Source organism: Felis catus, chromosome C2 (genome assembly GCF_018350175.1).
Source record: "Felis catus isolate Fca126 chromosome C2, F.catus_Fca126_mat1.0, whole genome shotgun sequence".
NCBI lineage: Eukaryota > Metazoa > Chordata > Mammalia > Carnivora > Felidae > Felis > Felis catus.
Genome location: NC_058376.1, coordinates 133,893,335 through 133,916,706, shown reverse-complemented (window position 1 = coordinate 133,916,706; position 23,372 = coordinate 133,893,335). Strand labels below are relative to the sequence as shown.

General features: G+C 42.1%; 1 protein-coding gene across 6 annotated transcripts in view; it reads right to left on the bottom strand.

Moving 5' to 3' along the window:
* The window catches only part of PLCL2 (phospholipase C like 2), a 191,861-nt gene that overhangs the window by 16,350 nt on the left and 152,139 nt on the right, over window positions 1-23,372 (bottom strand). For 4 of the 6 annotated variants that reach the window (XM_045037657.1, XM_003992151.6, XM_045037658.1 and 1 more), the window contains one exon: window positions 2,730-2,839. In XM_045037657.1, the coding sequence (XP_044893592.1) occupies window positions 2,730-2,839 (110 nt within the window). Of the gene's footprint in view, window positions 1-2,729; window positions 2,840-20,574; window positions 20,679-23,372 lie in introns of those variants that run through there. The other 2 variants (XR_006585522.1, XR_006585523.1) reach the window with 1 other exon arrangement.

Here is a 23,372-nt window from a genome sequence, read left to right as displayed (position 1 = left end):
CAATAGTAGATATCTCTGGGTGTGGTGATGACAGCTGACATTTCTTCTTTGTTCATTTCTGTATTCTAAAGCAATTCTGAAAATTGAAAAACTAAACAAAGGAAGCCAAAAAACCCATAAAAATAGGGATGAATGTCCTTAGATGAAAAGAATTTATGGCAGGACCAAGCATTCCTGCTTTGCCCCGATTTTCACATGAAAGTCCTATGTCCCAGGATGCCTTGTCGCCCTGCCTACCTTCTTGTTCAAATTAGTGGTTGAAGGTGCTTTGGATTTCATTCCAGAGCAGAGGTATTCCATTTTTCTAGGGTGCCTCAGAATCACCCCAAGGAACTTGTTAAACAGGCAGATTCCTGCACTCTACCTCTAGAGATTCTGATCCAGATTCTGAGGGGGAGCTCAGGAGACTACATTTAAGCACCCGAGGAAATTCCTGTCAGGCCTCACAGCCGCAGGGCTCCTTCAGCATGTCTTCTTGTCATCTTCCTCCTTTTCTCTCCCTAACCAGTATCATCTGAAACCTTCCCCAAGCTTCTGTGCCACCCAGGAGGGCGCTGCGGCCTCTCGCCCACCACACATAGCCCTGGAGGGCTGCCACCTCACCAAGGTCACAACAAAAAACACACGGTCAGAGGAACCCAAAGGATCCGATTCCCTCCTGTCAGGAACAGGCTAGTAGCTCAACTCAGACCCAAACTCAAGTCCAAGGGGGCACTGACTCCCCTAAACAAAGTTAAAACTTGTAAAACATCCAGGAATGGAAAAAGCCCTTCCATTATACGGAAGTGACACACAGATCTCTCCAGTTCTTCCCCGTTCCTCACCCAGGTTCTACCACATTCGAACACCATCTACAGCAAATAGGCTGGAAATTTTTAAAAGATCGATTACCCTGTCCTACACGTTACTTTCCATATGAACATAAGTCTGAGGTGTTAATTCTCTCTCCTGGACATAATTCCAAAGAAAATAGGTTTCCTCAGTGTAGCTATTTGGTTCAATTACTGATTTCTAAAATCTGGTGTATTGCTCTATGTCGGCTGTTTTTCATTAATATGTGCGCCCAGCTCCCATTTTCCATGGCTCTTAGCCAAGAGCGTCTCAGACTTTCATGCGCATGAGAACCCCTTGGGATCTTGTAAAAATACAGATCTGTAGATGTGCAATCAGGAGATCTGGGGTGGGTCCTGGGAGTCTGCATTTTGAACAAGCTCCCAGGTGATACCCAGGTTTCTGGTTCCTAGACCACAAACGAGTAGCTAGGACAACTTGACAGGTGGGAGTTTGGTCCCTAAGTCTGTTTTTGCCTATAATAAAGTAAAAGAAAATGAGCATTTGGTCTCTCACAGGGCTTAAACAATTGTGCTACTTTTCCCTTGAGATTTGCAGGAAATCTGTAGTGTACCCACACCTCTGGGTGGGAGTGAGTCAGCAAGTTATAAAGCCAAATTCCTTTTCATTGTAAATTCTTATATCTGCTTTTTACTTAACTGCAAACTATCAAAATTAACTTCTAAGCAGAAGATTGAGAGATTACAAAAAAAAAAAAAAAAAAAAGCCCATGTGAAGGATGGGAAGTATTTTAAGAAGTCAAGAAAATGATTTTAATTATAAAAATGAGTAGAGGTTTAACGTGAGAAAATGCAAGTTGGCTAGTTTTGCAAGGGTGACTTTTTATTAAATCAGAAAACTGTTGTCAGCTGCAGGAATGAATCTTTTAACTTCAGGGGAAACAAGGAAATTAAAAGGGGCAGCTGTGATAACGTCTTTACAGTTTTGACTTCAAGGGAGCACAAAGTTAGAAGGGTGAGTACCAGAGAATGATTTTACATTTAGCTATCCAAGATCCAGAGTGAAATAATGTGTCTGTGTTATGATTATCAAGCTCCCAAACACAGAGGAGAAGAAAAGTAAAGACCACTGAGACAAAATTCAAAAAAGTTCCAATGTCCTATTATGCCCAGCATAGAGAAAAAGACAGGGAGAATGTACAGCAAAAAGGCCAATGGCAATTGCCTCTGAACGGTGGGAGTATGTTCATCTTGGCTTGTTTTTATTTTGACAGTTTCAACAATGATAATGTACTAATTTTATAATAAAAAATAATTTAAAAATTTTAAATGGTCATGTTGAGTTAGGAAGGAAGGAAGGAAGGAAGGAAGGAAGGAAGGAAGGAAGGAAGGAAGGAAGGAAGGAAGGAAAACAGATTGATACAGATGGCTTCTCCCTTGAAGGAAAATTTCTTTCAAATGGCAATTCCTTTACATATTTCTTTTAATTATGCCCCACACAATTCTTTCCTCTTTTTGTCCTGGGATCATATTAATATTAAGGCTGTGATTATACTTGAAAGTGTTAAATGGCATTTGAGTCATTAGAATCTAAATTCCCAATCATTCCTCTGTAATCATATTTTCTATTTCACATATAGCAACTGACATGTATAAACTTGACAATGCTTCAAGGACAGAACTCAAGGTCTTTCCCTTCCTATCAGAATCCACAACGTGCCAGCCATGGCAGTCCCATGTTCTCTCTCCGAGCGGCACTGGCCAGCTGTCGTGCCTGTAGGCTCTCTAGAGGGCCGAGTTCTCCCTGGATTGCTGTGACTGTGTTATATGGCCTCAGTGGCTGATACTGCACAATGCAGGACATGCTACACTGAAAGGAAGAAACATGCTGAGAAAGACTGCAAAATCACCAGCATCAGAAACAGCTTGGCCACGTACCTTTAGGATGGTGATATTCCAGGTAAAGCTCTCCACTGCTTTTTGTAGTTTTCGTTCCTTCAAACCTTCCTTGGTGCCGATGCTGTGCAAATGTTCATGGAATTCCATGGCTGAAAGAAACAGAGTAGTTTACTTACTTCCCCATCCAACCTGTGGGGAGGAGCTGGCAACACTTATTTTTCCAATCTCTAGTGAAAGAATTCCGATCCCCAGTGGATTTTCATAAACGTGCCTATTTAAGAATGTGATCATTGGGTCGTCTGGGTGGCTCAGTCGGTTAAACGTCTGGCTCTTGATCTCAGCTCAGGTCATGATCTCAAGGTTCTTCAGTTTGAGCCCCACATCAGGCTCTGTGCTGATGGTGCAGAGCCTGCTGGGGATCCTCTCTCTCCCTCTCTCTGCCCCTCCCCTGCTTGTGCTCTCTCTTTCTCTAAATGAAATACAAATAAACTAACAAAAAAAAAAAAAAAGGAATGTGATAGAGGGGAAACACTGAAAAAAACTCATGGTCTTAAACAAGGCAGAAGGCACCTTAGAGGTCAGCAACAGTCATTCTTCATGGTTTTGAAGGGGGAACGGGGCACATATGATTATTCTCAGTCCCATTTTAGAGATGAGGAACCTGAGGTTCAGCAAAGGTGAGAGATGGAAGGCTGTGGAGGTAGCAAGAGGGAGAGCACCGGAGCCCAGGTATTTGCAGCCTCAGAGTGCAGATTTAAGCTCTGCTGAGGACACAAAGTTGGCAGCCGGAGATGAAATGAATACAAAGTAATGTATTTCCGTCAACAGTGAGTCGATCCGAGGTCAGTTACCAAGCCTATTGTAAAAGGGAGAAGATGGGGAGAAAGACCCTGACCTCTAACTCTCCATTTACATTATGACTCTTTAACATAATTGACATAATCAAATGAATACTCCCTACTGTCATTCAAAATAGTGTCCGAGGCTCCCTATGCAGCAACAACGCAATAATGCAGGAATAGTATGATGGTGTCTTTGCTGGCTTAATATCATTACAACTCACGGAATTTTACATAGTAATCTGCAGTCAATTATCCCACCTCTGGCCAATGGGGACCCTTCAGACTGGTACCTATGTCCTTTTGAAATGACTAATTAGCCTTTTGGCACAAGATGTTCTAGACTTTACCAAATACATTTTCCACCTCAGACCTAGAGCCAGGCATTTCTCCAAGGACCTCCAGATACTTTTGGTTGGAATGATACTTAAAGACCACAATCTGGGTGTTACGAGTGCCCATTTTTACTGAGTTTTCATTGTTTTCTAGGTCTTTTCATTGGACTGATCTCAGACACCTTTTTTTTTTTGGAAAAAAAAAAGAGGGAAGAATAAGATCCTGCTAATACTTCTAATTCAAATATAACTGTATGAGGTTTTTACATATTTTTAAAAATTTGATGCTTATGTTGTATCTCCTAGGTGGAAAACCCTAATTTCTAACCACATCAACAGAACTCTTAACAGCAAAACCAGCATTTGCTGGGGGAGGGGTTCTCAGGGAGTACCTCACTGAGAATGTACAGTAAGAATATTGCGTTCTAAGGTTAGTCAGAATAATTCTTTTCTCCACGTCGTTATGTGACTAACAAACTCAAGTTAGGTTCATTTGGCTTTTGTATTTTTCATTCTCTGTGTGTGTGGTGGGGCAGTGCTTTTTTGGATGTAATTTGTTTTATGATTACGTCAAACCTACATGATTCCAGGGGTGCCTCGGTGGCTTAGTCAGTTAAGCATCCAACTCTTGACTTCAGCTCAGGTCATGATCTCATGGTTTGTGAATTTGAGCCCTGCATCAGTCTCACTGCTGTCAGTGCAGAGCCTGCTTTGGACCCTCTGTCTCCCTCTCTCTGTCCCTCCCCTGCTCACTCGCAGGCACTCCCTCTCTCAAAAATAAATAAACATTAATAAAAATTAAAAAGACTACATGATTCCAAAGCCAAATCTCGTATCAAAGAGCTCAGGTAAGTCTTGCTTCCTTCTGGTGTCCTGTACCCTGATCCCTCCCTACCCCTCCACATTTTTTGGCAGTTTTTAATATACCCTTCTCCTGTCATTGTTCCACTTGAAAATACAAGCAACTGTGTACACGTATCTGCAGACTTTCCTTTCTTGCACAAGAAATTTCTGTACTTGGTTTTGTTTTCCGTACACTGTTCAGAAGGACACTGTTCTACATCCTGGTTTTTGTTTTTTTCCTCATGTAAGTACAGAGTGGAGGTCACTCTGTGTCCATGTGTACAGCTCATCTTCACTCTTTTTTCTTAACAGTTACACGGACTCCTTGAGGGGATGAACCAGCATTTACTTCACCAGTCCCCTACCCCCGGACATTGGGTTGTTTTGAAAGCATTTGTTGTTACAAATGATGTGGAGGAGCAGTCATAATCTGTACAAGACATTTCCTCTGTTCCTTTGTGCATGGTTACTGTTCAGTTGGGCATTCCAATTGCTAACACCCTTCCTATGCAACACCACTTCAAAGAACTGTTTATACTGTAATTGACAGCAACTTTATTTCTTAGTGTCTTTAAACAGGAAGCAAAAGCTGACACATAGGATAAATACGGTAAGCTGCCAATTTTTTATTAGTCTTTTTTCTTTTTGTCCCCCTCACCGAATAGGAACAACAGCTGTAATTCCTATCCTGCTAATAAGGCTTAAGAACATAACTGGTTTCAAGAAAGAACAGTAAAATTCATTACGTCGTCTAGGAAACTACCACACTGACCTCTCTCCTTTTCTCCAACTTCTCTTTGCCACTGATGGTACCTGAGAACATCCCGACTTGATTAACTAAACCCCCTCCACCATAATGCTGGTGACCTGGCTCACACAGCAGGCTGCATCCCCTATACCTAATTCTGACTTCTACTGAATGTGCTTGGCGGAACATACTGCAAAAAACAAACAAAAAACACAAAAAAGCAACCATGAATAGGATACAATGTTGTTCTAAAACCCAGGATTTTTGCTAGAGCATTTAACTGTGCCTGCATGTTTTTCTTTCTCCCTGGGACACCCCTTGGGGAGTGCGATGATGACTACCACCCACTTCTTAGAACATGGCCAGGTGAAGCCTGAGCGGTGAGACCTTGATGTGCTGGCCTTTCCGCTAATATTTAATACTGGACTTTGTCAAGACCTAGATTTTAGGACATGAGTCATCAATACTCGCCATGTTTCTAGACTAGCCTTCAGGAGGCACTAGAGCCTTATAAGCATCACTGAGGCATGGCAGAGAGAATTCATGACTGGAATGCAGGAAAGAGAAGAGACACAACAGAAGTGACGAGGGAGCAACTCTCTGTAAACAAGAAGGTAAGGGAATGCTGAGCTTAGACAAACGTCTACCCTAAATTCTAAGAAAGTTTCTGAAGGTTCAGAAGAATGCAGGGCCAGAGGCAGTAAAAGCATAGGCTGTCTTGAGAAGGACTGAGGACTCAAGGAAGAAACAGTCAAAATAATAAAAGATGATACTGATAAGGAAGAAACAGGGAAACATTTACAGAACTAAAGGTAGTTAAATACATGCCTGCTGTCTAAAAAGTTCATATTTCATTGAAAAGTGAGACTATACAGTTCCCTCTTATCTCTCCCCTCTGGAAATATCAACAGTCCAATAAAAGTCCATAAAGAACTGTATTATTAATGAAGTTCTTTTAAAAATGTGCACAAGAAGTTCTTTTAAAAATGTGATTAAGTTGAAACTGGAAAAATTATGTTAAAAATATAAAACCTGGCAAAAAGAAAAAATATATATACAAAACTTGAAGCTTTAAAAAGCGACAAAGATTATCAGTCCCACTGTTACTTATTTCATTATTTGAAATACTGATTCATTATATATTTGCTGCATCACACAATGGTTTCTTTAAAAAGTCTTCTGATATTCATAACTTATAGACTGATCTTTGCAAACATTCTGCTAATCCACTGATTCAAAGCATATGTTGATTTTATTTAAGGAAATCAAAGGATTCTGACCTTGGCCCATACAACATGACTGTACCCTTCACTGCTTCCCTGTGACGTGCAAAGCCCAGAGCACGGACTAAGGGCACACAACTGAGAGAAACAAAAGGCATCTGTCCAGGTGCTTTACGAACATTATATAGGAAACTTGGAGAGAGGCTATATAGCACTTTCCTAAGGAAATGGGAAAGAAGAATTTGAATACTGGTTTGTCTTCCAACTACCATGAGCTATTTCCAATCAAGAGTCCCTACTCTTGACATGAGCTCAGGCTACAGTTACGTGTACCCAATAATTACTCTGTGAGGTAGAGCACTGTAAGGGCTGATGCACATGCACTGACCTAGTTCTAAGGGAATACAGAGGGAGAGCAAATGAGATTATGCATTTGAAGTGGGTCAGTCCATATATAACAAGGAAATCTAATTATATTAGATGCAAACTGCATTTATTCCCTTGATATTAAATTATCAGGAAATCTATTTTAACATGTCACAGGAGGTCTTTTAGTTCTTTACATCAACACTGAGTATAAAGAACTTGTCTGGGTTAGATGTTAAGTAACTTTCTCCCTATTTTCCAAATTATTTTCAGCAAAGAAACATTAGCCCAATGACAAAGTTTTATTGAGAAACATAAAAGCACTATCTCTTCTCCATCTGGAAGTTGTACCATTCTGTCTAAAGAGCAGAGTGAGACTTAAAGTCATCGGTGAAAATCAAATAAGCCAAACTTTTAAGACTAATTTACCGCCTCTCCCACTCCCGCCCCCAACCCCCACAAGGAAGTTAAGTTGTTTTTGTTTTAAAACTCCTTTTCTAGAGGCGCCTGGGTGGCTCAGTCAGTTAAACCTCTGACTTTGGCTCAGGTCATGATCTCACGGTTTGTGGGTTCAGCCTGCGTCAGACTCTGTGCTGACAGCTCAGAGCCTGGAGCCTGCTTCGGATTCTGTGTCTCCCTCCCTCTCTGCCTCTCTCTCTCTCTCTCTCTCTCTCTCAAAAATGAACAAATATTTTAAAAAAGTAAAACTCCCTTTTCTTTAATTATAGTTTGAGGGGAGTTGGGGTAGGAGCTAGAGGCAGGTGGTGGAGATTGGGAGCTCCCACTATGGGAGTGAAGACAGGATGTTAAGGAGGTGTGGAGAAGAGCCCTGGGTAGGCAAAGAGCTGGTGTGTATTTGTGACTGCAGTTGGATGGAGCCGGGCAGAGGACACTTTCACAGTAATCTGGAGAATGGGCGGCCTCCATTGTTAGAGAGACTGTGATGAGAGGTAGAGGGGATTCTGTAAGAGAATCTCAGGGCAGTCTTCACAGAGTAGTCACGTACATGCTAGGGAGCGGGTCCCAAACTTCAATACAACGCAGTCACCGGAGGTGCGTGTTTAAAATGCAGAGTCTCGGGGCGCCTGGGTGGCTCAGTCGGTTAAGTGGCCAACTTCGGCTCAGGTCACGATCTCGCGGTCCGTGAGTTCGAGCCCCGTGTCGGGCTCTGGGCTGATGGCTCAGAGCCTGGAGCCTGTTTCGGATTCTGTGTCTCCCTCTCTCTGACCCTCCCCCATTCATGCTCTGTCTCTCCCTGTCTCAAAAATAAATAAAACGTTAAAAAAAATTTTTTTTAAATAAATAAATAAAACACAGAGTCTCTGCATCTCCCCCAGGATCCTAGTCAGAAGGTCTGGGATAGGCCCAGACCCAGACGTTCTTAGCAAGTACCCCAGAAGATTTCCATGCAAGAGGGCCGGTGATGGGGCATCTGGGTGGCTCAGTGGGTTGAGTGTCCATCTCGTGATTTTGGCTCCAGTCGTGATCTCACGGTTCGAGAGTTTAAGCCCTGCTTTTGGCTGTGTTGACAGCATGGAGCCTGCTTGAGATCCTCTCTCTCTCTGCCCTTCCCCCACTTGCATGCATGCACTCTCTCTCTCTCAAAATAAATAAGGAAAAGTTTTTTAAAAATTGAAATTTAAATTAAAAAAAAAAGAAGAGGGTTGGAGATCACTGCAAGGAAAACCAGGTTCAGAGGAGAGGGAGATGACACTGAGACTCTGCAGGTCATGATGAGGACAGACACACGTGCAGCAGGTGTTCGAGGGCATTTCAGAAAACTTAGCAACTGTGATACTGCTGACTCCATCTATCCTGAAGGAAGGAAGAGGGGGAGGGAGGGCGGAGGGGACATGAGAGATGTGGCAGGCACCACAGTCAAGACTCTCCCTTTTTTTTCTTCTCTTTTTTTAACGACTGGTCCAGCCATTTTTTTTTTTTTTTGTAATGACTGCATATAAAAGGTCTCATCATTTTAGATAATGGAAGTAATTCTTGAGGCTCCAAGTAACAACACTAATCGGTCAGAGAATAACATTTATTGATTACAAACCAAGTGTAGGTCATTTGACTATATGCTGTGTTGAGCCCCATTAAAACCCATTACTTAAATCTGTAAACCCATTACTGATCGTTCTGTAAAAACTACAGATTTCTACAAATATGTGGAGTAAACTGAGGGAAGGGAACTAGCGCTTATATTGTCAACTCATTGATAGCTCTTTCATAAAAAAGTGTTGACAGTTTTGTTCTGGAATACAATGGCTGAGTTCAGCTGCATCACTATAGCAAAAGGGACAACGGCATCAAAATTATGTGAGAACACATAACAATCGTTGCTTTGTAAATCAATGCCAAAATAAAGTCTGTAGGAACACCATCAGGGTAGGATTTCTGTACTAGGAAACACACCCTGGGCACAGGAGATTTAGTAGGCATATCAGGTCTACGTATTAGATTGTAAAATTTTACAGAACAAGTTACAAACAACTGGTAATTTAAGACTAGATTGTTTAATCTTACAAAATAAACTAAAAATGGGGCGCCTGGGTGGCGCAGTCGGTTAAGCGTCCGACTTCAGCCAGGTCACGATCTCATGGTCCGTGAGTTCGAGCCCCGCGTCGGGCTCTGGGCTGATGGCTCAGAGCCTGGAGCCTGTTTCCGATTCTGTGTCTCCCTCTCTCTCTGCCCCTCCCCCATTCATGCTCTGTCTCTCTCTGTCCCAAAAATAAATAAACGTTGAAAAAAAAACAAAATAAACTAAAAATACATAAAATCAAAGAAATTAAAATTTCCGAAAACATGAGGAAGTCCATTCTGTGTTCTCACTTAAGCAACTGGATAGTAAATGAGAAGATAATAGATACGCCCCACAGTAGAGCTGACTGCCCTCAAACCTACTATAAAATTGTGAACAATTACACTGGAAAGTTACGTAACAAGGTGGACAGGGAGTCCTTCATCATCTCCTGTTCTTTGTCTCGGCTAGCCTTAGTATTCTAAATGAAGTAATAAGAACACTGGACTCTGGTCAGAGAGAGGCTATCTGCTCAACTGTGCTCCTCAGACATGTACCAGACAGAGCCCGGGACGCAGAACATGCCAGCAGCCAGCGCAGCTCAACTGCATCCGAGGGTGCGGGCTGGGTCTCAGGCTGCCTGCACCAACTATGACCTTGTTTAGAAACAAGACCTGGCCACTTCCCGTAGCTGTTCTACCTACAGAGTTTACTTCTATGTCCTGCCTTATTAACTACACTATTAGCCAAACTGACATGCAATTATACAAAGTAAACAGTCAATATATTTGTATGTTCCTTGTTTACCAATTAGCAGTGTCTTTTATCTGCCTGTCCATATTACTGGTATTTTAGAGTGAAAGTCCCTCCACTCTGGGGAGGGCACTGCTCATTTACATAGGTGGAGTGCTTAGAAGCAGCCCTCACACCAGGCTTTTGGCTTCAGTGGAGAAGCCTTCATGATTTCTTAGAAAGGATAAGAAGATGTATGAGAACCACCCAAACCAGCTTCAGCTGTCATTCCCTCAGGAGACACACCACTGAGGGCTATCCCCATGCACAGCCCTATCAGGGCTGGGGGAAGATGTGCCCCAAGCCGGCTTTCTGTGGAAAGTGTGCCTTTACCTGGGGCATTAGGGGCTGAAATAGAGGGCTTTCCAGCTCCAAAACACAGTATGTCTCATTGATGAACTGTAGGTAAAACAAAACAAACAAACAAACAAAAAACAAAAACAAAACTGTAGCTTCTGAAAATAATTGGAATTTTATTGATCCTGAAAAAATTTCTTTTGTGACTATCTGCAAAATCAATATTTGGAGGTTTCTAATCTGCAGATTTAAGACAAGAGAGTTTGCAGATTTAAGACCAGAGAGTTCTAATAATCTTACAAAACACGGCCCTCGGCTTCTGCGGCCTGAGCATTGCTGGTGGACTTAGCTCCCAGGCAGGCACAGGTCACAGGTTCTTGATTGTCTCGCTACCGCTGCTTAGTGACAAGAATTCTCACTGTGAAAACAATCTTCAGGTTCAAAAACAGAAACAAGGCCGATAATAATGAGGGAATAAGAAGTGGCCTTGTTTTGTTTTGGGAGCAAATTGTATTTCTCTGTATGTTTCCAGTATTTGCCAAATACTCTGCCACCATTTTTATCATCAATTTGTATATTTTAGACCCATGTGTAGTTGTTCACATTATCTTGTATTTTTTCAATTAGTAATGTCCCATTTACTCATCTGATTTATACTAAATGGCATCACAAAAGCCTCAAAGAAAGCATGGTCTGGCTAACATTTACAACATGTGGGGCACCTATTAAGGTAGGGGAAGGAGACCGGGTTTCTTGATTCTACCGGGATGTTGCCACCCAAGCAAGACAAGAGGTAACAGTTAATTCTGGCCAAAGGAAGGAGAATCTTTCTAAGTTTTAGTCAACTTCACTTGAAAACCAATACTACCTAGGTAAATCGCCCTTTGAAAAGTATGACACGCTACACAACTGCAATGGGCTACATTATTTAACAGTCAAAATACATGGTGTGTTTAAAGGCAGTAAAGTTTGAACGCTGTGGGCATATGTTACACAAATCCGGTGAAGTACATGGAAACACAGACCAATGCCTAGGGGACATGATGTCCAGAGAGCATCAAATGGTCGTATCTCACGCACAGACCTGGCTGGCCTGCTGTGACTGCTCTTTTGCCAAGAGGATTGTCTTTAAGCCTTGGCTACTCTGTGCCAAAGAACCTGCAATTAGGTTCCAGACTCCATGACCTCAAGTTTCTGTTCCCACAGAAGAGATGTGAGTTATTTTTCTTTAGGAATGTTAACCAAGAAGAAAATCTGCTCAAATTCCTTGGTGGTAATGAACTTGAGAATTTAGGAAATGAATAGTTGGTCATCAAACAGCAGAGGAAGAACAAATGGAAACCCATAAATTTCTATGAGAATCTAGTTTGGTTCTGATCTAAGGGAATGGAAGACAAAGGCCATGTGCACAAAGAACAGGGCCATGCATCCATGGTGGGGACTGCACAAATCATTTAATCCTTCAATTAAATCCTAAAATTTAATATTCAATTTTCAAAACTGGTATGGCCACACAAATTATATGATTTGTTTTTTACATAAAGAACTACATTTTGGAAAGCTGTCACTTCTTCCCATGTCATCTCTTGAAAATATAAACAGCTAATGTATTTTTTTTATTTGTAGCTATTGGTTTCACATAATTTTCCAATTATTATTACAAAATACCTTACAACCTAAATATTTTAAAGACTTTCTTTTTGGAGGGGCTTAAAGCTTAATGATCAAAAATAAAATGTAAAGCTGACAGATTAAGTATCATGTTTTGTAAAAATGAATAACTGATGATAAATTTTCCAGGATGATATAATTAAATTAACTAAGCACATTAGTACAACTGCAAAGAATGGAATATTGTGGAACTTGTTACTGAGTTTCCTGCCCACCACAGATAAACATAGATGAAAACCAAAGAGCCATAAAAATAAAATTAAAATTAAAAAAAATATGATATATGCAAGAAATATAAAGATATGAAGAAAGAGGCTTTTGCTCAGAAAGAAAGGGAGACTTGGTCAAAAACATGGCATCATTTCCTCTTCGATCTAAGTGAACGCCATTTCTTCTTGCCAAACAGAAAGCAGAATGACCTTTCAAACATTCTGGTTGGGATTTTCTCTACCAATCTAAATGATATGAATCTAAAATACACCATGTAGCACAAGGCTAAATATTTTTAGAAATGAATGTAATTTTAAAAAATGCTCATAAGAGAGACATATTGATCTTAAGCTTATATAAAGATTAGTTTTTTCAACCAAAAATTTATTTTGCTGCCCTAAAATGCTCTTTTACCACAAACATATCCAGTGCAAAAATATTTTTCATATGTTGAAAATAGAAACCAGCCACAAGCAAAGGGTAAAATCTGCCCAACGGTGACAAAAGAAATATGTATTTATATTTTATTTCAAATTTCCCAAATCGGGTGTAGTGAGATATTTCCTGGAAGATGGAATCCCATATAACACAGGTCCCATTTGGGACCTCATTCAAGACAATGATTTATCAACAGTATTAAAAGTACCTTAACATAACACAGTCTGCACGTGTCTTGTGGCACAACATCAGAGTATCTTGAAAACAAAATACAGTTATCGGATTATTTTTCCAACTAATTTGCATACAGCACCTGTTAAAAATCACAGCCTTTGTAAACTATACGCTCTGTCCCAAAATCCCAGGGGTCTGAAGTTTGGATGTGCTGCTGACACGTGGGCGTTTACACCATAATCCCCATGGAGACACGGAAATGCCTAATTATTTTTCATACAGTTCCAGTTGGTAGTCTCTTTTTCTTGGCCTTCTTTCCAATCTTGGCATTAACAAAAGCCAAATTATTTTAAGATGGATTTTTGAGCTGTTAAATCCCGTTCCACATGAGGTGGAAGAGATAAACCAGGTCTCTTAAATATATCCATGAAACCCAGATGGATGACAAGATCCCGGAATGCCAAATCCACAGCAGTACAATTTGTGAATGGATTGCATGAGGGAGGTTTTCCTTCCTCTGCCAGCATGCTCCATCTGGGTAAATCGAGGTGAGAGGAAGTTGCATAACTTTCAGTCCTTTGTGGAATGCAAGTGCCATGCCACCATCCTAAACACATGGCCACATGATGCACTTGGGGTGGGGTCACAGGAGCCAGGATGTAGACCCTCCCCATCTCATTTCGCTGAGGTGTAAAAAAGGCCTCTTCATCCCCGTTAAGCTCAAAGATTAGTTTCTTTTTTTCTTTCTTTTCTTTTCTTTTCTTTTTTTTTTTTATACCTAGGACATCTTTGTCTGGATTGCCACTCTAAGTTGGATCCTTCCCCTCTACCACAGTTTGGCACAATCACCATAACACATCAGGCCTCGTCACAGGGACAGCCCTGCCTCCCTTGCTTTTTATATCTCTTCTTAGCTAAATTTCTGAATAAATAATATAGTCATATGGCTCAGCAATTTAAAAAGTATAAACTCATATACAGAGAATTATCTTTTCTTTCCCCACCCCCCAGTCTCCTTGCTCCCCTCCCACCAGGCAAGTGTTGTTACCCGACCTTAGGTATCCACCCAGACAGAGTGATGCACTCACAAGCACACAGAACCCTATTTTTCTACCTGGCCCTTTAAAACAAATACTAGCAAATAGCACAGTTTGCCTTCCCTTTGAAAACAATGTACATGATATATATATTTAACCTATATGTATATATAAGGTCTTCCTTATATATGTGTATATATGTATATATATATGTATATATTTAACCTATATGTATATATAAGGTCTTCCTTATATATGTGTATATATGTAGAGTGTGTGTGTGTGTGTGTGTGTGTGTGTGTGTGTGTGTGTAGGTGAATGTACATATACAAGCTTATATTTTTTTTCTACTTTTCTTATGGTAGCATAATGTTCCATTTTATGGATCTATCAGAATGTATTAAACAAGGGCCTCCTACTGAATGCTTAGGGTGTAACATTTAGCTTGATTTCAGTATTGCAAAGAAAATTATTTACATATTGTCCTTCCCCACGTAGGTGACCATATCTGTAGAATAAACTCTGAAAAAATGGAATTGCTGGTTCAAAGTGTACGTAACTTGTAAATCTGAAATTTACTGCCATATGGTCCTCCCTAGGCATGGACCGCACCCCCCCCCCCCAACATTGTGACAGATATCAGTTTCCCCTATATCCTCACCAATCCATCATGACTCATGTGTGATGTAACTTTGTGGTCTTGGATACAAACATTTGGATCTGATGCGTAAAAAGTGGCATCTCCTTGAAATACCTTATTTACTCATCTTTCAGAAGATCACAGTTCTCTCCTCCTACCGCCTGGCTGCATCCTCACTTCCTGTGCCTGGTCCTCCACATCTCCTCCCTGACATCTAAATATTGGAGGGCCAGGGCTCCGTCTTCTCTATCCACAGTCACTTCTTAGACGACGTCAGTCTCCACGTATAAAAGACCATCTTTGTGCTTATGGATTTCAAACTCACTACCTCCAGTCTGGACCTCTCACCTGAACTTTCCAACTAGGCATATCAAACTTAACATGTCTAAACCAAGTCCCTGACCTTCCCTCTCGAGCCTCTTCTCCCCAATCCCCTCCACCTCAGTGAAGAGTAATGTTCCCCCTTCGAGCCCCAAATCCTGCAGTCATACTGATTTCCCTTTCTTCCCTCCTAAGCCATAACCAACCTACCATAAATCCTGACATATCCAGAATACAGCTGAGTATCCAGAGTGTAACCATTTCACACCACTTCCACCCCAACCACCACCTGTCAAACCACAACCAGAGGGTGGGCTGGATTGTTGCAAAAGCCTCCTGAATGGTCTTCCAGCCACTGCTATAGCCGCCTTGCCCTGTCCTCAAGTGATCTGCTACAGCCATTCCGCTGCTCAGACCAGGGAAAGACCTCTCATCTCACTGAGAACAAAGCCAGCCCCTGTGTCTGGCCTACTGTTAACTCTGGCTCATTGTTAACGCTGGCTCCTACCCAACCCCCTCCCCGCCCCTCCGTGTCCCGCCGACACTGCAGCCACACTGGCCTACTAATTCCTGCTCTGACACATCAGCTCTCACACCCAGGCCTCTACCTCTGTAGCCCCTCTTTCTGGGAGCATCCCTTTTCCAAATGTTTGGAAGGCTTGCCCTCTACCTCCCATCACGGCTCCATCACAAGTCACTGAGGTCTTCCGGGAGCACTTGATTTACAAGAGCCGCCCTCTGCATACTCTGGGCACTCTGCCTCATTGTTTCCAAAAACACTCACTGCTGCCTGACACCCAATGTTTTATTTATTTGCTTTTTGCTTATTTTCTGTCTTCTACAACTAGATTTCAGCTTCATGAAGGCAGGGACTTAGACCTTTTGGAACAGGTTTGCACCTTTGATGAATGAGGTTGAACATCTTTTCATTTTGTTTTATAGTCTTTTGAATTCTCTTACTGTAAACTGTGTCCCTATTCTTTTTGAAGAATATAGGGCCGCTGGCCTTTTTCTTACTGATTTTAGGGGTTCCTTACATATTAGGGAGATGAGCCCTTTCTGATATGTACGGCTAACATTGTTTCTCAGTTCGTAGTTCTTGTTGCAACTTTGCTCCTGATAGTTTCTGCCCTATAGAATTCTTTTCATGCAGTCTATTTACATCAAGTTTTGTTGTTGTTGTTGTTGTCGTCGTCGAATGTTATGTTAAAGTTTCTGGGTTTGTGTTGTTTCCTGCCTGCACCTCCAGCTTCATTTGCTGCTCCCATCTTTGTCACGGCCATGGCCGATGGGCCTTCCAGCGTCACCCTGCGTGTGCTTTTCTCCCTGCCTGAATTCCTGTCCCCACCTGCCTTGTTCCCAGACACATCACTTGCTGGACTCAACTCCTGTTCTATAGGAAGTGTGCTGTGCAGCGGGGCTCTCTTCACATGTCTGTGTCCTGACATTCCACCTGGAGCCCCCCTGGGGGAAGGGAAGTAGGGTCCCAGCTCTTGTCACACTGGGAGTAAGGACCTCATAAATGTCTGGTGAATAAAAGAATTAACAGATAAATGCAGCACTCAATGTTCAGTTCAATTCAACATATGTTTGCCGAGTACCAGGCACCACTGTTGGCGTTCGTGCTACGTGATGACTAAGCTCCTGCCCTCAAGGAGTTTATATTCGGGTTGTAAGAAAACACAGTAAGTAAACTATATGGTATCAGGAATGCTTTTATGACCTGAGGTTAAAGTAAAACCACCAGTTCTGAATTACAGATTCACAATCATCTCTCGGGATTTTCAGTATTTCCTCCCAACCCTTTTTTCCTTACAGAACTAGTCCAACAAGTAATGCTTCCATTGGGATGACACTGATTCTATCTGTAAGCCTGACTCCATCCCAAGCTTCAATGCAGTTGCTTCAACAAGTTATTAGCTATTTCCATCTGACCATCTACTATGGTCTGAATGTCTGCTTCCCCCTCCAAATTTATACTTCGCAATTCTAATGCTCAGCATGATGGTATTAGGAAATGGAGTTTTGGGGAGGTGCTTAGGTCACAAAGGTGGAGCCTTCATGAATGAGATTAGTGTCTTTATAAAAGGGACCCCAGAGAGTTCCCTAGACCCTCCCACCACGTTGAAGACACAGCAAGAAGGTGCCATCTATGAACCAGGAAGTGGGTGCTCACTCACCACCATATGAAATCTGCTGGCACCATAACCTTAGACTTCCCAGCCTCTAGACTTGGGAGACATAAATTTCTGTCGCTTATAAACTGCCCAGTCTACGATATCTGTTACAGCAGCACAAACAGACTAAGACACCATCCTACTGTGATCAGGCTCACCAAACCAGAAACAGACCTTCACAGTCAACTCTCTCCTATGCTGACATTGCAAGCATCCACGTCCCATTGTGGGAAGGGACGTCTGAACATGGAGGGCAAAGGGCAGAGAACAGTCATTCAGAGAGTCACCAAACCTGTCCTAAACTACTTAGTACCCCACCACCTATAGCACTTTCCTGAAGTGTTCAAGACACGGACAGAAGTTGAAATAAGGGCTTATAACCATGTACGTTCCGGAAATGTTGAGTTAAACTGGAGGATATTTAGCATGCTGATGTGTACTGAGAATCTCCAAAGGGGAGTAAGTTTTGTTATGAAAATTTGAGGTCCTTTGCCCAGTGAGCATGACCAGCATTCCTTGAATCAAACTTTGAGAAATGCTGGCCTAGAAAGTCAACCCCAAATATTTAATTCAGACACAGCTGAATTAAAAGGCTTCCATCATTTGAAGCAACCTGTATTTACAATCCTAATTTCTCCTGCTTCCTGAAGCAAATATCTTCCTTCAGCAAGGACAATATATGCCATGTGTGCAGAAAGCGCATCTTGATAATGAGGCCTCCTCTACTTTGGCCCACCTAAAAAGCCCTGCTCTCCCTACATTGATTCTGCATTCCCTAAGCCCCTAGGTGTAAGCCCAACTCCTTCCCTACCAACGAAACCTTCTGGGCTTACTCCTTTCTTCCAACTTCATTTGTACCTATTAGTTACACCATATGCTTGGTGGTGATTATAACTTTCAATGATCGCAGAGACCTTTAATTGTTTGTTTGTGGTTTTGGGTTTTTTTTTTTTTTTTGCATCTTCATAAGTAATTAGCACATCTTGCCATTGAAGACATTCTATAAATGCACAAGTGTGCTTTCCCTCTCATATGTTAACATGTATAACGACATATTTTTGACATGGCATGGACTGACCTGTAATGAAAGAATACAGGTTAATTAAAGTTGCTTTAAATTCCTTATTCTTTTTAAAAATTTTTTTTAACATTTATTTATTTTTGATACAGGGAGAGACAGAGCATGAATGGGGGAGGGTCAGAGAGAGAGAGGGAGACACAGAATCTGAAACAGGCTCCAGGCTCTTAGCTGTCAGCACGGAGCCCGACGCGGGGCTCAAACTCACGGACCGTGAGATCATGACCTGAGCCGAAGTCAGACGCTTAACCGACTGAGCTACCCAGGCACCCCAAAATTCCTTATTCTTAAAAGACTTACCTCTAGATATTGTTTACACATTCTTAGAATTCATTTGTTCACTTTTATCTACTACAATCCCTTATTTATATTATATTATAGGACTTGCAGACCACAAAATTTGAGAGCTGGAAAAGCCTCAGAGATCATTTTGGCTGTGTATTTTAGAGCCAAGGATATCTATTAGGGGTAGGGGTAGGGGTGTGTGTGTGTGTGTGTGTGTGTGTGTGTGTGTGTGTGTGTGTGTACATACATATATTATACAAATATATATAAATTTCTGGTATTTGAGAAAGATGATTTATCTGTGGACTTTACTTGAATTGTGGTTCTTCTCAACTTCGAGAAACAAGTGTGACAGAATAATAACAAAAATAGTTGTATGGGAGTGCAGAGCTGAAGCAGCCTGACCCCTCTCCAGCAGACCATCTGCTGAGAGGACCCTGACAGCTCTTATTTAAATAAAAAGTGATGCTTTCAGAGACTGTGAGTGCATAAAGGAAGGAGGGAGGAAGAGGTGACAAGAAAGCACAGCTTTGGGATTTGCTCACAGGAGAGATATTCCAGGAAGGTCAAGCATCCCCCCAGATTTCCTCCCCTTCATTTGTGGGGAAGTTTCCCCAATGAAGGTATGTTAGGAAGAAAAACAATTTGGCTGCCAATCAATCCCATGAGCAAGTGTGCATTTGCGTCTGAGCAGTTCTTCTCCCTTGAGAGCCAAAGAGGCTCAGAGTTGAGCATGAACCCCAAGGGGCCTGCTGTGCTCCACCCTCCAAAGAGAGTTTCTGAAAACCTGAATGTGCTCATTCAATTGAAAATTCCTGAGCTCTATCCCCAAAGATTCGATACTGGCGGTGATGCAAAGGAATAGCATTTTTTTTATTTATTTATTTATTTATTTATTTATTTATTTATTTATTTATTTATTTATTTATTTTTAAAGACTTGATTTTTTTTTTTTAATTTTTTTTTCAATGTTTATTTATTTTTGGGACAGAGAGAGACAGAGCATGAACGGGCGAGGGGCAGAGAGAGAGGGAGACACAGAATCGGAAACAGGCTCCAGGCTCTGAGCCATCAGCCCAGAGCCCGACGCGGGGCTCGAACTCACGGACCGCGAGATCGTGACCTGGCTGAAGTCGGACGCTTAACCGACTGCGCCACCCAGGCACCCCAGGAATAGCATTTTAAATAAGCATCCCCAGGAGATTCCGACCACACTTAGGAGAAATACTATTAGTGTGATGGTTGATGCAGGAATCTCAAAATGGAACAGGGTGATGGGTACAGGAGATGGAAGGGGTGTGGTGATACATTGGATTCTAGAGACCAGTCACTTATTTTGAGGGTTTTTTTTTTTCTTTTTTTTGCCCTGAGTCAGCCTCATTGTCACCTTTGTGGTCATTCTCTCTACTCTCCCTGATCAGCAATGAAGGTACCTTTCAGGAGAACAAAAGGGCAGGTGTGGCAGACTGGCCTGCTACCAAAGACCCTGCTACTTCTTGGCTTTCCGTGGCTTCACTAACTGTGAGTTAACTAAAGTGCCTGGGGAAGGAAGTTCCCGTTCTTTAAGAAGAGTACAGATGCTGAGGGACTTCTGGGCTCTGACTCCAGGCAGGTCTGTGTCTCACCGCCAGAGAAGTCACTCTTCACCTTCAAAGCTAGGCATTAACTTTCCCCTTTGAAACTCATGCTGATGGGTTGCAATTTAACTATCCTGATGCCACTGGATGGGACTACTTGTTTAAACTTAACTGTAACCAGGCCATTCCAAAATGACTAATTAGACAATTGATCTTAGGTCACTGCATTTTAGAACCCATGGGGCCAGGAGGAAATCATATAATCCAATGTCACTCAGAAGGAGAAAGATGAGGCAGAGAGGGGTAGTGACTAACCTAATATCACACAGCAAGATGTTGAACAGAGGGCACAAGAACACGGATCTCTGGATCCCCAGGGAAGAACCTCTTACTTCTGTCAGACACAGCTGAGACACATCCTGACATAAATGAAAACAAAAGTTATAGGCTCCCAGATTTCCTTTTGCAAACTTTCTCACACAGAAGTGCTTTCAGAATAAATCTTTAGATGCTTTTATGTTTACTGTGTTGGGCAAGACGCCGACGTGAGTCTTGGACGGAGCAAGTGATGGATGGTGACAGCTTGCTTATCTGGTAACCCCAGCTCCCAAGAACACACTGAGATCCGAGGACTTTGCAAAATAAAAAAGGTCTCTGAGCCATCAAGTCCAGGACATGTTAGGTGTGGCCTGAGGCTCTGCCTGTTCTTTCCACGTGGGAATGTGTCGGGCTCTCACCAGCTTTTAGCGAGACAAATCCATCAAGGTTGGCCACAGGGGAGACACCAACTGCTCAGCAGACTAGAAGCAGCAAGTTAGAAAGGGAAAAAACAAAAAAAAAGAGTAGTATACTAATAGGCAGTCGGAGACACAGTACAAATTAGCGGCAGGAAGTGAGAACTGCATGGGAATAGATGGAATAAACCATTAACACTGGAAAGAGATCTGAGCAGGCAGAGCAGGTGTGGGGTCCTCCAGGACATGCAGGCTCCTGGGGGAATTGCCATTAAACCACAAGATAATACCAGATGCTCCTCAACATGACCTTCAGTCATCAAAGTTCAAATTATGTTTGGCAAACCAAATTTAAGGAAGCAGGGATGCACAGAATCTATTATACAAAGTGTTCCATTAAACGGATTAAAACGAAGGGTAATGAAAGCTTTCATTTATTTGGAAAGTTACCTTATATCCCACTTTACTCAGTAATGAAGCGACCCTGCCATGCATGCAAATCCCTTAGAGGTTTTAGAAAAGGAGCTTCTATTTAAACAGGTCTGGGGTGGGCTGGGGTGTCTCTCCTTTGGAGCCTGATTCTCCCCTATCATTCAGAAAGAGGGTAGAAACCAATTCTCCTGCCAGGAGAGGAAGCAGGCTCCGGCCCACCCAGGCACACAGATATTACCTGTGCCCTGGGCCTGCCCAGGACGCCAGAGGTGCCGGCTGGGGTCTTTGGCAGAAACCTCACCTAATCACTCAACACTGTACCCAAGCCTTGTTGAGTGTGGTGGGCACATCCTCAGTCAGGGGTTCCTGTGGCAGCTTCAGGTCCTTGATTCCTTCCTTCCTTTTTTTTTTTTTTTAATATTTAAATTAAATTTAAATTTATAGTGATTTAATCTTTACCAGAATTATGTACACAGTTTAAAGAGAAAAATAGTTGTCACCAATTTCCCCTTTTCAGAAGCAGTTGTATTCAGCCCCTTTAGCTGAGGTTTTGTTTCCTTTTTTAGTGTTTATGTCCATATTTCTAAGTAACATGCTTATATCGTCTTGATTTTTTTTTTTCCTGAGCATTACCTATTTAGTTCCCCAAATGAAGGATGAAAAGTTTGCTATTTTCATCTTTCCACTGTCAGGACACACGTCGTCTCCCAGCCATCTGGGGTCTAATTGCTTCTTAATCCAGCTTTCGGACAGTTCTCTCTTTTATCCCTACCTTTATCCCAACTTCCAGGGGCCCCTGGTGCCACCCAGTTCTGGGCGGGTGGGGGGTGGCCCACAGTGTAAATCAGATTGTGTGCCAGGTGCCCCGCTGCCAGCCTCAGAGTCAGCTTTCTTGCATCACCTAAGTCAATTATCACTTGTTCAGGTATTTTTCAATTTCCAAAATTTTGTTCCTCCCATTTTCTGTATCCTTATGGGTTTCTGCCTTAAAAAAACACAAAAAACAAAACCCCAAAACAAAAATTCCTTACTGTCATTTAATGAGGCTCAGAAGGGAGTGGAGATTAAATGCATGTGTTAATATACCATCTTTACCAAGAAGTATGTCATTGATTTCTTTTTCCTTTTCCAAAGAGCAAATTATTTTCCATTTAAATTCACCAGATAAAAACATCTAACTCGTTGAAGCAAAGCAGTTTGGGTTTCCTTCTACACCATCTTCCTATCTTTTAGGTAGCAGATCAATGCAGTGACTAAAAGAGGAAATTAAAACTCAAAACTAGGCTGCCATTTTGGGGCAGTGACAGAGAGAAAGAGATAGACATTATACAGTGAAAAAGACTTCTCCCCAGAAAGAATCTGGCTACCCTTTTATTACCTTTCATAAACTTTTTATTTTATTTTTTTTATTTTTTTTTCTCAACTTTTTTTTTTTATTTATTTTTGGGACAGAGAGAGACAGAGCATGAACGGGGGAGGGGCAGAGAGAGAGGGAGGCACAGAATCGGAAACAGGCTCCAGGCTCTGAGCCATCAGCCCAGAGCCTGACGCGGGGCTCGAACTCACGGACTGTGAGATCGTGACCTGGCTGAAGTCGGACGCTTAACCGACTGCGCCACCAGGCGCCCCTCATAAACTTTTTAAAGAAGAACGTTTATGAAGCTTCCCCTCTGCAGATTCCCATTGAGAAGCTCCCCTGAGTGTGTTCCTCACCAATCTCCTACTTTGCTACTTTCTGGAAGAACAAGCATGGGTTAGATTTGGGAGACAGAGTGTGTGAAGCATGTTCGCCTGTGCTCACAGGTTTGTACACACGCATGCTTGTACAGCCACGCCGTTTATTACTTACCCATCCCTGTCACTCATGCGTTGACCCAGACCCACCTGCCCCATACCATTCCTGCGTCATCCGACATTTCATCCGTCCTTCCACTGGCACTAGAGTGC